The sequence below is a fragment of the Ochotona curzoniae genome, unplaced genomic scaffold (genome assembly GCF_017591425.1).
Source record: "Ochotona curzoniae isolate NIBS_2020 unplaced genomic scaffold, NIBS_Ocur_1.0 scaffold_4701, whole genome shotgun sequence".
In the NCBI taxonomy this organism is placed as follows: domain Eukaryota; kingdom Metazoa; phylum Chordata; class Mammalia; order Lagomorpha; family Ochotonidae; genus Ochotona; species Ochotona curzoniae.
In genome coordinates, this window is record NW_024467122.1 from 52,428,957 (window position 1) to 52,443,664 (window position 14,708).

The window sequence follows — 14,708 nt, forward strand, 5'->3', positions numbered from 1 at the left end:
TCTGCCCCTGCAGGCTAGAAGCGAACGAGGGGTGTGAGCCACGCGCACTCCGCTACCTCTCCACGCACGCTCCGACGGCGCGCACCAAGGCTGGAGCATCGCCGAGCGCCTGAATCGGCATGCCAACCACTCTTTCCGGAAGGTTCCCAGGTACTGGCGCCGCTCCCTGCCCCGTCCTAGAGCTAAGGTCGAACTCGGAGACCTGCGGCTCTCCAGTCCTTTGCGGCTGGTTAGCCCCCAGCAGGACTAGTCAGACTCCCAAGGGCTCGGGTCTGACGCCTATAAACCGCCCTCCGCCTCTTAAGTACTGTTTCTCCTAGAGGAGGCAGCGAAGTGAAGAAAGCAAATGAGCTGGGATCTCAGGACCCACAGCCCACCCACCGTCCGGGAAACCGACACCGGGAGTGGAACTGGACCACAGCGAACTGGGGCGGGTAGGTTCCCAACTCCAGGTCAGCCTCCGGGGAAAGGTATCCCTCGGCTGCAAACGTCGCCTCGGTTTCTCGGCTCTGCTCCCTACTTCCATTCCCCCACCGTGCCCCTGCCCCAACCCGGCCCCTCCGGGCTCTCACCCTGCGCTCAGGCTTCTCTGTCTCGCCTGCCGCTGCGCAGGTGTCAGCTCTGACCAGCCCTGGCGCGGGGTGTGAATATCTGGACCCCGGGCTCGCCCGTTGTTGGGAAGGCGGGGCTGTTATCATTTGCATAACGCCCTCCGCCCCTCATTTGCATGCCCTCTTTCCCCTTTCAGACCCCCTCCGCTGGGCTGGGACCCGCCACCCACGTTCCTATAAAAGGGGTCCAGTTTCCGCACAATTTCCAAACGCAGCAGAGCCGGAGGCCAAGTAACCCGGTAGACTTCAGCGAGGAAGAATCCCGCTGGCCGGCTCGCCCCAGGGCGCTCGGGGTCTACCGGCGCTCCCCCGGGGCTGTTCAGACTTGACCGTCCCATCGAGTCCCGGAGACCCCAGCCCGGCCACCCGGCGTGCAGCCCCCGACCCGCGTTCAAGATGACTCTGTGGAACGGCGTGCTACCTTTCTACCCCCAGTCCCCACATTCGCCGGGCTTCACCGTCCCACTGCTCATAGTCATTTTGGTCTTCTTGTCCTTCGCCGCCAGCTTCCTGCTCATCTTGCCGGGGATCCGCGGCCATTCGGTAAGGGGCTGCAGGAAGTTGGTGGAGAAGGTGGGAGTGTGGTGAGGAGGCGGGGGGTGGGGGTGGGGACGATAGTAGCAAGTGGCATCTAGAGCAGTCTGTCTGGGAGACCCAGGACAGCTAAGGTTGGCAAGGGCTTTCAAGATGCCTCAAACTGAGGCTCCAGTAGAACACATTCCAAAGGCTGCTGCAGCCAGCAAAACCCTTCCCAAGAACATCCTGGAGTCTGACCCTATCACCAGCTGGATCATTCACAGGCTACTGCACAGATTGGGTGCCCAGTAATGGGGGCAGATTCCAGGCTTCACGTGCTACCAGGGCTCCCCTTCTCTCCCCCAAGATTCTGCAGGTCCACTACATCCCTGTGGACTTTGGGCCCGGAGGACACAGGTAGCCAGCATCTCTGGCTGCCGTGCTTCCCCTTTATGCCATGTTAAGGCGCATGTGTCTGGGACCAGATTCCAAGTTGGGGTGCATTTCCTTAGATGCCCCTTCCTCCTCCTCCAGAACCTAGGCTGTTGGTGCAAGCCTTGGGGGACTGGGTGTTTCTCGGTCTGGATCTGTGGTGGCTTCCCAGGGAACTGCTGTGCGAGGGAGTAGCTGTATCAACAGCTCCTTTAACCTGACCACCCGGCTCCCAGCCTGCCTCTTCTGGAGGAGGTGACCCTTGCCTGCCTAGCACTTCTGGACTCACTGAGCCTCAACAAGCAGCAGCTGGACCAGGAAGTGGGGCCGACCAGGCGCCAGGCAGCTGGGAGATGGAAGGTGGCCCAAGGGCCAGGCAGGCAGAGGCTACAGGGTGGACAGGGAAATAAAGCTGGCAAGAGGGAAGTATGGGGCCAGAAAACCTCAGAAACACCAAGGGCCCGCCCAGGCTGCCCAGCAGCAACTGAAGACTGAGATGGAGTGCGGTTGAGTGGGGCCATGGGAGGTCTTGGGGACCCAGCCTGACACGAGTGCCTGTTCCTACAGCGCTGGTTCTGGTTTGTGAGAGTTCTTCTCAGCCTGTTCATAGGCGGAGAAATCGTGGGTGAGTGTGCCCGGCAGCCTGAAGGGAGAGGACGTGGATGGGGATAAGGAAGGAGGGGGACAGAGGGCACCTGATGTACCTTCCCACGGGTCCAGCTTTTCGCAGGGCTGTCTTCCCTGCACCTCTCTCCATCACCACTCCCCTAATTCAATCTTCTCTTCCTCCCTGTCCTTCCTACCCCTTTCTCCATGTGGTGTCCCCATAGCTGTGCACTTCAGTGGAGACTGGTTCGTGGGTGGAGTGTTCACCAACACATCCTACAAAGCCTTCAGCACGGCGCAAGTGCAGGCCCTCGTGGGTCTGCACGTGGGCCTGGTGGGCGTTAACATCACACTCAAAGGTGAGGAGGCTGGGGTCACTCGAATTCCTGGGCCGTGGGGTTGCACAGGGATGTTCGGAGGATCACCGCTCACATCCTACAACTCAATTTCCTTCGGGGATTCTCCAAGGTTAGGGCAGGATCGCCCCGACCTTACCAGCCCCTGTAAGGCCTCTTATTTGCCGGGGTCCTGGGCTGTGTGCAGGGGTTCCGGTGAAGCAGCTGAATGAGACCATAGACTACAACGAGCAGTTCACCTGGCGCCTGGATGAGGACTACTACCGGGAGTACTTGGACGCACTGGAGAAGGGGCTGCCGGACCCGGTGCTTTACCTCGCCGAGAAATTCACCCCAACCAGCCCTTGTGGCCTGTACCAACAGTACCACCTGGCGGGACACTACGCCTCGGCCACGCTTTGGTGAGCTTGGGTAGGAGTGGGGGTAGGGTGGGGGAGGGGGCGGGGAAGCTGTGCGCGCGCGCCAGCTTGAGGAAGACAGGGGACAGTTGCGAGCGGAGGAATACGCGCTCGGGTCGACTGCGGGGGGCCAGAACATCCGAACACCTGCCAGGCCCGCGGGAATCAGGAGGGACGGTCTGGAGAGCTCGGCCTGGGGCTTGCTTCCTCCCCTGAGCTTCCACCGCCAGAGCCCCAGCCCAGCCTGAGCTCCAGCCCCTGCCCCGGCCTCGGGCTTTCATGCTGGGACAAGACCGATGCGGGAGCGAGGCTGCGGGAATCCGGGATTCCGCAGGGCGGTCAGTCCTGCTCACCGTCACCCTCTGCCCCAGGGTGGCCTTCATCTTCTGGGTCATCACCAACGGGCTGCTCTCCATGCCCGCCCCTCTCTACGGGGGCCTGGGACTCCTAGTCACCGCCGCCTTCACGCTATTCTCCATCTTTTCCTTCGCCACCATCGCCGAAGTGCCCGTCTGTCCGCTCCGCATAGGCTCCGAGTCCTTCGTCACTTCCTTCGGTGCCGCCTTCTGGGTCACGCTCGCAACAGGTGAGGACCCAGGGCGCGGGGTGGGCGGGGCTGCGGTCCCCATCCCGGGTTCACGTCTAGGAGCTTGTGCGTCCCTCTCCGGAGTGCATAGGAGGCAGGCAGGCGCGGTTCGGTTCCCAGGGGTTCGGTACTTTGCCCCAGTGAGCGCACGAGCCCATATACTATGCCATCCACGTCAGAAGTTCTTTTGTGAAGTGTGTGTGTGTGCGCGCGCGTGTGTATGTGTCCTGGGAGCGAGCCAGCAGAGGGGTGGACTCCAAAAATATAGAAGGGCAGTCCAGGGGCCCTAACCTGGAGTCCTGCCTCTCTTCTCCATCGCTTTACCTTGGGCCGGTGCCACAGGCATCCTGTGCCTGCTGCTCGGATGCGCCGTGGTGTGCGCCCACTACACTTCGCCCAGCGCTCTGCGCATCTTTCTGGACATCGAGGACAACGACTGTGGCGCCCCGGTGAAAGGCGGCGCGCCCCTCCTCCTCAACAACCCGCTGCACAAGCAGTTCGCGCCCCCAGACTTCAGTGTCACCACTAACCTGTGAAAGGAACACATCACTCCGGACTCCTCCTCCCGCGCCTTGGGGCCAAGCAAACCGAGTTGTTGTACCGGCCAGGGCACCCTCCAAGCAAAGGCGGGCAGCTCCTAACTGCCCGCGGTCTCCAGGGATGCGGGGTGAACTGTGAATAAACTGCTATGCTAAAACAAACAAACAAACAAACAAACAAACAAACATAAGCTCCTTCTCCATCCCCACCATTCATTTCCATGGCTTCTCCCGGGTCCTGAAAGCCTTGGCTTGGGGCTGGCTACGGTTTGGGAACTTTGGGTTCTTTGCGCTGCAGCGACCCAAGAAAACTTTCCGTTTGCAAAAGTGCAGCTAACCTGGGGAAGATGCTGGGGAGAGGGTGCCCTCTAGTGAGGCCCCAGGGGAACGTAGGGAAGCCGCCTCCTGGTACTGTCCCGGGAGAATAACAGCTGTCATTGTTCCACTGCCTTCAGCCCTGTGGAGTGTCTGGGTAGAAGAGCCATTTAGGAGTTCATTTACTCTTTCCACTCGGCTTTCTGTACTATTGTCTGAGAACCAACATACATGTCCACCAGGCATAAAAATCAATTCCGGAATATGAGTGTGCGTATTTGTGTATGTGTGTTAGGTCTTCGGCAAGCCTTACAATCCTACTTGACGCATTTGAGAACTGCGATTCAAGGGGCCTGCAGCACAGGCGGTAAACATGAGCCCCGGGATAGACAGTTGGGTCCTGTACTGTCTTTCATTGCATCCTGCAGAGGCGGTAGAAGAACAACAGCGACCCAGGAGAAAAGAAAATATGAGGTTCTGAGGGAAGAGATGGGTCGTAGAAGAATTACACAGAGGCCCTGTGGGTGAAGCTGGGTTTCAGTGAGTGGCACTTGAAGTCAGGGCATCAGGGGAAGGCAGGGCTGCCATGCAGGATGGGGGCAGCACCTGCTGGGCCTCCCCTTGGAAGCAGCTGAAAACAGCATCTCCTCAATGCCTTGGAACTTTTTGTCTTAAAGATTTTGTTAAAGATTTGTTTCATTTTTATTGGAAAGTCAGATATACAGAGAGGGGAAGAAACAGAAAGGAAGATCTTCAGTCCACTGACTCACTCTCCCAAGTGGCCATAACAGCCGGAGCTGAGCCAATCCGAAGCCAGGAGCCAGGAGCTTCTTCCAGGTCTCCCACGCTGGTGCAGGGTCCCAAGGCTTTGGGCCATCCTTAACTGCCTTCCCAAGCCACAAGCAGCGAACTGGATGGGAAACAGGCCTTCCGGGATTAGAACCAGCACCCATATGTGATGCTAACGCATGCAAGATGAGGACTTTAGCCACTAAGCTACCGTGCCAAACCCTTAAAATTTATTTTTACTGGAAAGGCAGATTTACAGAGCAAAGGAGAGACAGAGAGAAAGATCTTCCATCCTCTGGTTCATTCCCCCAAGTAGCCGCAGTGTCTGGAGCTGTGCTGATCCAAAGCCAGGATCCAGGAGCTTTTCCCAGGTCTTGCACACAAGTGCAGTGTCCCAAGGCCTTGGGCCATCCTCGACTGTTTTCCCAGGCCACAAGCAGAGAGCTGGACAGGAAGTGGAGCATCCAGGACACAAACTGGCTTCCATATGGGATCCCAATGCATGCAAGCAAATTTTAGCCACCGAGCCATCATGCTGGGCTCTCCTTTTTAAAAAGATTTATTTTTATTGGATAGGTAGAGTTACAGGGAGAGAGAGAGATCTCTGTTGGCTCACTCCCTGAATGACTGCCAGGAGCCAGGAGTTTCTTCTGGGTATCCCGCTTAGGTACAGGGTCCAAAGGAAAACTTGGATCATCCTTTGTTGCTTTCCCGGGCACATTAGCAGACAGTTGGATTAGCAGTAGAGCAGTCAGGACTCAAACTGGCACCTCTATGGGATACTGGCACTGCAGACAGAAGCTTAGCCTGATATGCCATGGTGCTGGTTCCTATTTGGTTCTTCTTAGTGATAAGTGAAGCCTCCCCTTTCTATCTCACCCATGGATTGAAGCCCCATGGGTGTTTCTGGCAGCTTCACAGGGCTTCAGTGAGATCCTCAGCCAGATGGGAAGTTCAGGTGGGGAGGAGGACATCAGAGGGCACAGTCAGGTTCACCAGGGCACTCTTCCCTACAGCAGATTTCAGAGCAGGCTTCAGACAGTGCGATGTCCTGGGGCTCGGGGCTTGCCTCCGCTGTGGACCGGTAGCGGGGGTTCAGGAGTCCCCCTTCCTCGGGGCTCCACTCCAGCATGGGGTCCTCCTGTGCACTCTGGTTGAAGAAAGCCTTCAGCCTGTGGGGCTGCAGCCTGTGGGCCACCGCCATGGCCAGGCCCAGCAACACGCAAAGCAGTCCTGTGGGCAGGGACAAAGAGTGTCCTGCCACAGTGACAGCGATGCCTCCTCCCTGAGGGCATCGAGTAACTCCAGGGGTGGCCTTGGCCCTGACCCAGAGCAGCCAGGGCATGCTGGGTTAGGGTCACATGACTGATGCGGCTCTCCTGTCCTGTTCCCAGACTCCAAGCTGGGGCTCTTTAAGTCACACCCAGGGAGAGGGAAAGGAGTGAGGACAGGGGTGGCAGAGACAGAGAAGGAGTAGAGAAGGGAGATGGGGAGATCTGAAAATCAGAGAATCCCTGAGGAAAGGGCAGGGCACAGAGGAGGTGGTGGGGAGGAGGGTGTGAAGGAAGAGATGCAGCGGGATAGGATAGGAGAAACTGCAGGCCAGCTTAGGGCTGAGTGGGGCAGGGATGCAGAGGGTTCTAGGATTGAAGACTCAGAAGGGCATTTAGGAGAAGTGGGAGGAGAAATGAGATTGAAAGGTTCAGGAAGGAGCTGGGTGGAGTGAACTTGAGGGACGAGAGAAAGGGAACTACGAGGTGGGAAGGCAAACCAAGGAAGGAGGCAAGAGGGACAGGGTTCTAAAAACGGCAGAGGCACACTCCCCGCCCCCGGGTTCCCCAACGTGATGGTCTCTGACCTTGAGCCACGCCCTATGACCACCATGCACCTGTCTCTCAGGGGCATCTTACCTGTGGCCAGGGTGATCCAGAAGGCAGGCCCACGGCGCATGTGCAGCTCTGCAGTGCCCAGGCGCAGGGGGCAGGGTGGGATGAGGGATGTGGCCGAGGAGAAGAGCAGCAGAGCGAGCAGCTGGAAGATGCCTGTGGCCAGCAACATGTGGCCCCCGTACACCAGCACGGGCATGGACAGCATCACGTTGGTCAGCAGCCAGCACAGGAATGCCACCCTGGAGAGGGTCCAGGCCCTGGTGAGTGGGGTAAGGGGTGGGGGGGCATCCTCTCTGCCTGCTGGTGAAGTTGGGGTGGGGCCCTAGGGGAAGGCTCCAGGACCCAGGGGTGCCCCAAAAATGTGAAGTGGAGGTTCCTGCCATGGGCTTCCCAACCAAACACTGTGGTGACACATGCCAGCCCATCCTTCCTGAGATACACACAGGAGCAGGAAAGCTAGGTGGGACTCCTGCCCATCACTCCCTCCCCTCCCCCTGCTTACCACAACATGGCTGAGGCATAGTGTCCTGCAAGGCGGTACAAGTGGTGGAGGCCACACGGGCTTTGAGGGGTGAACTTCTCAGCCAGGTAGAGCACAGGGTCTGGCAGCCCCTTCACTAGGGCCCTTGAATACGCCTCCTCATAGTTCTGGCCTAGGTGCCAGGTGAACTCCTCATTGTAATTGATGGTCTCATTCAGCTGCTGCACTGGGGTTCCTGGGGACCATGGAGTCAGAGACTGGAGGGGGCATATGCCTGGGGTGGGGGTCACTCACACGGGCAGGAAGGGAGGAGCAGGCTCTGTCAGCAGGGCTTGGTCAGTTGCAGGAAGCAGCTGAGTTTCCCTTCCCAGCCCCCACCCTCTGACACTTATCCATCCTCCTCACCCTGGTGCCCACACACTTAGCTCTGGGGACCATGCCAACCACAGATGGCAAAGACACAGACTGCAGCCCCACCCCGTGCCCTCACCTGTGAGTGTGATGTTGACTCCTCCCAAGCCGACCTGCAGCCCCACATGGGCGTGGATCCGCTGGGAGCTAAAGGCTTTGTATGTTGTATTGGCGCTGATCTGGCCCACGGACCACTCGGAACTGAAATTCACAGCTGGGTTTGGGTGTTGGACATGTGGGAACTCAGGGAGGTAGGGGTGTGACTGGATTAGAGTGGGAAAGAGAGCTACAGGGGCTCCATGACTGGATCATAATTGTAGCCCCCTTAACTAGCCTAGGGGCTGGGTTCCAGGCAGCTTGCCAACAGTGTGGACTGCAAAAATGGGTAGGAACTCGAGATACCCCTTGGTCACACTCTGCTTCCCTCCTTTTCCTTCCCTCTCTGCCTCCCTCCCTGCCTTACTCCCTCCCTCCGCTACTACCACCCATCCCCCATTTACAGAGAGTCACTCAGGCTGCTGGCATAACCCAAGTCAGGTGGCTGCAGTACACTTGCCATAGCTCCTATCTGCGCAATCACCAAAGCCAGGCCAGTGGCCGAACCCATTTCCTTCCCTCCTATCTCTGGAGATCTCTGCACAGACGTTTGTTTGGGTCTGGTTTGGTCTGCTTTGCCCTCCTCCCAGCACAGAAATGCCAGGAAGGTTAGACAGACATACTTAGCATTGCCTGTGGCTACACCCTCAGGGCCAGGGGTTAGGGTTAGAGCTACCACGGCAGCGATGCATGGGCAACATGCAGAGGCCACTCTGAAGCCCAGGCAGTGCTTGCCCAAGTCAGCTGTGCTTGGCACTCACCCAGGACCACAGCCCCGATGAATAAGCTGGTCACCACCCGTAGTAGCCAGAACAGCCTCTGAATCACAGGACGGGGCAGTGCGGTTAGTCAGCAGGGCCCTCCTCCCAAGTCCACCCTGCCATCCTCCATCCAGTCTCGGGGGAGGGGTAGGCGCCTAGTAGGTGCTCAGGAGCCAGTTGTGGGGTGGAGGAGTGGACGAGCTCCCTGCTGTGGTGGAGTTTGGTTGTGGCCGTACGGGGGGGGGGGGGGGTGCGGGGCTGCTTCTCACCGTCTTGCCTCGAATGCCAGGCAGGATGATGATGAAGGTGAGCAGTGCGGTCAGGAAGATGGTGATGATGACGGCCAGCGTGGAGTCTATGGGGAAGGTGGGCTTGGGGCCGGTGTAGAAGGGGAACGTGTGTCCAAAAGCTGCCATTCTGCTGGAGGTGTGTGGGGAAGGTGATGCTGGGAAGTTATCAACCTGTCCAAAAGATAGAACCTATCTTTTGGCTGGGAGTCCTCTGGCACCAGACACCGGCTCCTGGTGCTAGAGGCTACAGCAAAGACTACAGTTCACCAGACCCCCTTCTCTGGGAGCCTGCCAGGTACCCCGCCACTGCCATTCCAGGCCCCGGGCACCCATCTCCCCATCTACTGGCTGTGACACAACCAGGGTCTCAGCAATCTGTCGCTGTGCCCCCAGGCACCCTATACAAGTACCTCCACTATCCTCTAGGCATCTGTTTCTTCTGAGACTTTAAGATACATGATTGCCTTTATTTTCCCTCAGGCCTCTGGCATCGGCAGATAGATCAGACATTTATTAGATAGATAAATAGATAGATAGATAGATAGATAGATAGATAGATAGATAGATAGATAGATAGATAGATAAAGAGCTACACTGATTATCAAGTGGAGGAAGGCTCAGGTTACAAAATGGTTGACTGACCTGCTAAGGGTATCATGCAGTTACATCCTCAGAGGGCTGACTGCCAGACTGTCCCTGCCCACACTGGCCTGACCAGCTTTCTCAAGCACCCAAGCTTCCATTCTAGCCATTCCATCATTCCATTCCCTCCACTGATTGCAGTGCAGCAGGCCAGATGTCCTTCCAGGCCACATGAACACACTGGTCCTTCCCATGCAAATCTGTGACCATGTTTCCATCTGCTCAAAGCCCAACTTTGATCTTCTCAGCATGTCTCCCAGTCTCAGAGCTTGTTCAATTCTAGTTTGTCCTTTTGCCTACAGGATATTGGGGAAATGGTACCTGAACTTATTGTGCTTAGCTAAATTTCAGACAAAAGGATCTGGAAAACATTTATGAGAGTGTTGCTGATTCTAAACCAGTGCCATCACCATCACTGAGACCCACTACAATTCAGAGATGCCGTGGTCCTCAGTTCTGCTCATTTCCCTGCCTGTGATCTGATCAGTCCCGGGGTCTCCACAATCCAGTCTGACTACACAGATTCTTGTTAAGTGATACAAGGAAAAATTTAGCTTTGGAGTCAGTTCCAGCAGGTTTACAGTCTCCCTCTGCCCCTTGTAATTTATTTGATTTCCACAGGGACCCAGTTTTATTTTAAAGTGGAGATGATACTGTCACCCTTACCAGGTCATGGTGAAGATGAAATGAGATATTGTATTTAAAACACCAGAGTAGCACTAGGGATAGATAAGCTCCCAGGCTGGGAAGATGGCAGCATTTCATCACATTGCCTAAATCCAGCAATAGTCTGTTCCTTGGTGCCAGAATAATCCTTCTCCCTCTTTCTCCTATCTCTCTGGGAAAGAACCCAGGGCTGGAGTCAGTTTTGGGTTTGGTTCCAGTTCTTCATTGACTCATCAACACTGGACAGGTGATGAGCCCCAGGTCATGCATCAGATATGATGATGATCTGTGGGTGTCTTCCAGCTCCAAAGGCGGGGTGCTCCCACAGGGAACCCTAGCTCCCAGCTTTCCCCTCTTCTTCAATGTTGGTCATTCATGCTGCCTCAGGGAGCAAAGCATGAGAGCAGGCAGAGAGAGTGAGTTTTCAGTTTGGGTCCTATCTTTTGGACAGGCTGATAATCTTTGTGTCTTGCTTTTGACACAACGTCTTTGTTTTTCTTAACTGTCAATCCTCCCATCCCAGAGGATTAGGTGTCTCTTCCCTCTGACCGTTAAATCCATCTTCCTGTGCTCCCTTCCACCCCTGCCTTCCCCACAACTTTATCCTTGGTTATTCCCTTGCCCCTTCATAGCTTTTCTGTGTCTCCCTATTGGCCCCTTCTAAGGATACGCCTAAGATTTTCCATATCAAAACAAAAGGAATCTTCTCTGTTGGTCTTCTCCACTATCCTATCCTATTTCATAGTTAGGGTTATTGAAAGAATAGTCTCTGGGGGCTTACACAATGGGCTTAACTGGCTAATTCCTTCATCTACAAGCACCTTTTTGGGTGCTGTTTCATATCCCAGCTGCTCCACTTTCCATCCAGCTTCCTGTTTGTGGCCTGGGAAAGCAGTTGAAGATGGGTCAAAGCCTTGGGACCCTGCACCTGCATGGGAGACCTGGAAGAGGCTGCCGGCTCCAGGCTTTGGATCACCTCAGCTCTGGCCATTGTGGCCACTTGGGGAATGAATCAGTAGATGTTAAGTTCTCTCTGTGTCTCTCCTGCTTTCTGTAAATATGCCTTTCCAATAAAAATAAATAAATCTTGACCAAAAAAAAAGTCTCTGTTGGCAATTTTGTTGACTTAGTTCCTCAACCTAATGGGACTTTTCCTTAAGTCCAAAGGGAAGACTTTACTCTTCACCCCTTTTTACCTCTGTGGTGTTAACACTGCTTCAGACTTCTGCAGCACCATTTTCCCCCAGAGACTCCTGCCTTTGATCATCCTTTTCTCAGATCCTCTGCTAGTTTTTCCTCCTCCGGATTACGCGATGCCTGTCTTAGCTCTCCTGGGACAACTGCATCCATCCCCACGGCTGATGGCTCTTGGGTTTCCAGGCTCACCTCTCCCTCAGCACCCAGCCAACTGTGGTGGTGACTGGATGTTAACAGGATTCATTGTCTTCACCTTGCTTTTTTTTTTTTTCTGCTTTCTTTGTCTTTCTGAAAGCAACACCACTCCCTCAGTCAAAGACTCCAGATGCTAGCACCAGATACCTTCAAAATATTCCTTGAAACTATCCACACACTTCCCTTCTTGTTGCTTCTCCCTTCATTCAGCCACCTTCTCTCTTCCCCAGTGCCAAAGTAATTTTTCTACTAACCTAATATCATCATCTTGTTTCCCTGCTCTGAGTTGTAATCTAATCTTATGATAAAGTGCTTTGAGATCTGGTGCCACTTATCTCTCCATCTCCATCTTTTGCACAGCCATTCTCCCTTACTTGCCTCTCCCTGAATCTGACATGTTCTTTCAAGCCTTCCTGCCTTTGAAAAAGCTGTTTCCTATGCCTGGATTGCTCTCAATCCCTTGACAAACACCTTCACACCCTTCAAGTCTAGGCTTGCGTTACCTCCTCCCTCAAGTTCTCTGACATCACTGGGCCAGGGTGGAGGCTGCCACTTCTAACGTTCTGACTGCATTTGGAACGCGCTGCCACATTCACAACTAATCACTCTAATTGTTAGAACACCTGTCTCCTCGTTGGACTTTAATCTCCTTGGGGTAGGGACTTTCTCTTCCCCTCTTCGCCCTGGTGGGGAGCATCTACTCATCAGGTTCCAGAGCAAATGCATGGAAAACAGCAAGTTCCGTTCCTCACAGGCAGCTTCTTCCGGTTTCTCACACAAGAGCAAGCCTTCACCGCTCTACTCCGCCCTCTCCGGGCATTCATGGAGGATCATCTCCAACAGCCACTGAGCACCGTGAAGGGAGTGACCCTGTCACTTCGCAGCGACCTCAGACAATTGCAGAAAAGCCTCTTCAAATGGGTGGGATCTCATAATTTAATGAAGACCCAAGTATGAGTGTTCACATGTCATCGCATCCAAAACACACATTTCAGCCCAAGCTGAAGATGAGTAACTCAGAGTTTGTAGATTAAGTATTCTTGTGAAATATGTGACCGTGATATTTATTTTAAAACCAGTATTCACTGGTTTAAGAGTTTTTAATTTATGACACCAAGACTGAAGCCATTATATTTTATAGGAAAGCTGTGGAAGGAAAGTACATGAAATGTAGAATATCTTGGTTAATAAAGTAAGAAGCTAAAGCAAGTCTGTTAATGGTAAGAACACATGTAGTATACACCAAAATTTGCAATGTAAGCAAATAATATAATATAAAATAATATTTGCAATGTAAGCATATAATATCATGCATTCTGTATAAGATCACATATTAGCATTATTACTGCATTTGTTTTAATGAGGCTATAAATTTTTTACAAGAATGGCTCATCTCTATTAACATGTAACTTCAAAGAAACATTAACAAAAGATTTTCTGTATCGTTAAGTACAGAACATTGTTAACTTATTTCTCCTTCAAAATGTTTATTAAAGATGACTAAGGCAAAGCAAGACAGTGGGTGAATAAAATCTGGGCTCACCTCATTTTTTTCTTATTCAGTTTAATGACTTCGGTTTTCCTTACTCTATGAGGCCTAAAGGAAGACTCATTTTCATGGTTCTCACCCTAATGTGATCTCCATTATTAAGCTAACAGGGCTCCCACACAGAGGTGGGCCTGAAATGAAACATCCTCACCTCAGCAAGCCTGTGTTTCTTACAAAGCTTGCTTCCCTCAGGGACATCTTCCTCACTGGCTTTTCAAGCAGGGTCTGACAGCAGAGTCATTTCCGAGAAAAATGTTACCTCAGTATCCTCCTGACCCACTGCTTGCCTGTCTCAGCACACATTGCTGTAAATAAGCAGACACAAGATACAATCATACGCCCACAATCTTATAGTCAGACACAGAAGGGTCGACAAGACTCAGTCTCAGCAGCACAGACCCCTAGGGTTCTCCAGGCCAGGACCCACCCTGAGGGATCCCCTCCCTCACCTGGCGGGGGGGTGGGTGCGGGGGGGGGGGGGGAAGCAGGGCTCCTGCCTCTCCTGTTCAGCTGCTTTTCAGACACAGCCACCCAAACCTCTCTCCTGCTGGGGGAAGATGCTTCTCTGGTTCTCTGCTTCTGGGCAGAGATGTAAGAAATTGAATCACAAATCTGGAAGAAAACAACCTCTTCCAAGCCCCATTCTCCATCCCTCAAAATTCTGCAGCCTTTCTTGTAGTTAGACTTGCTCGCGGAGCCAGGTTCCTGCCCACTTCCACCAATCTCCTGGATCCCGTGTAGTAAAGAGGAGGGAGTCTCTAGGGAAGGGGACTAGATGGCATGCTGGGGGCTGCTGAGAGCTGACCAAGGCATGGCCACCTATATGTGATGGCTTCTCTCACTGGCTGGGGTAAACCCTCATGAAAAGCCCTCAGCTCTGGCTGGCCAGAGGAACCTTGTCAGGACCACCCGTCCTAGACTTTGCTCTTAAGCAAGGTGTGTGTGTGTCTGTGCGTGTGTGTGTGTGTGTGTTTGCGCGTGCGAGGTTAAGTACACTACAAGGTTAAGTAGAGAAACGGGACAAAAATTTAAAAGTGAGTTGAGACAGATGGTACGGCAAGGAACTCGTGTGGGTGGGATCATGCAAGCCAGCCTTTTTACAGCCAGGATGGGGACAAACTCTCTTGCTGATGGCCCTAGGAGATATTCCTTGCCTCCTTAGTTTCTCGTTATAAGCGTTAGCCTTCGCTCCATTCCCATTCTTTGCGCCCCTAGGAGCGGGGGCTGGGACTGCCATTCAAGCCCTCTCCCCACTCACGCGGACCGCAGGCCCCCCGCAAGCCGCCGGCCACCCACGCAGGACCCCGGCCGCCTGCCTTCGTCTCTCCCAGGCGGTGTGCGCGCGGCAGCAGGCGCCCCTCGCCTCCTCCCGAGGCACCTCAC

At 54.2% G+C, this 14,708-nt stretch overlaps 2 protein-coding genes across 3 annotated transcripts; one reads left to right on the forward strand and one right to left on the reverse strand.

Moving 5' to 3' along the window:
• The first annotated feature begins 1,007 nt into the window (after nt 1-1,007).
• Nucleotides 1,008-4,041, forward strand: DUOXA2 (dual oxidase maturation factor 2). The gene is made up of 6 exons (XM_040969155.1): nt 1,008-1,154; nt 2,127-2,184; nt 2,390-2,524; nt 2,709-2,922; nt 3,291-3,505; nt 3,848-4,041. Exons 1-6 carry the CDS (start codon nt 1,008-1,010, stop codon nt 4,039-4,041), a joined length of 963 nt encoding a protein of 320 aa, XP_040825089.1.
• A 2,012-nt stretch (nt 4,042-6,053) lies between these two features.
• On the reverse strand, nt 6,054-9,202 carry DUOXA1 (dual oxidase maturation factor 1). Of its 2 annotated transcripts, XM_040969153.1 has the most exons (6): nt 9,056-9,202; nt 8,787-8,844; nt 8,009-8,143; nt 7,540-7,753; nt 7,059-7,276; nt 6,054-6,381 (listed from the first exon to the last, which is right to left on the reverse strand). In XM_040969153.1, the coding sequence occupies exons 1-6, from the start codon at nt 9,200-9,202 to the stop codon at nt 6,122-6,124; spliced, it is 1,032 nt and encodes a 343-aa protein (XP_040825087.1). In that variant the 3' UTR covers nt 6,054-6,121. The 2 variants fall into 2 exon arrangements, with proteins under 2 accessions (XP_040825087.1, XP_040825088.1); XM_040969154.1 differs by lacking the exon at nt 8,009-8,143.
• Between the last annotated feature and the right edge of the window lie 5,506 nt (nt 9,203-14,708).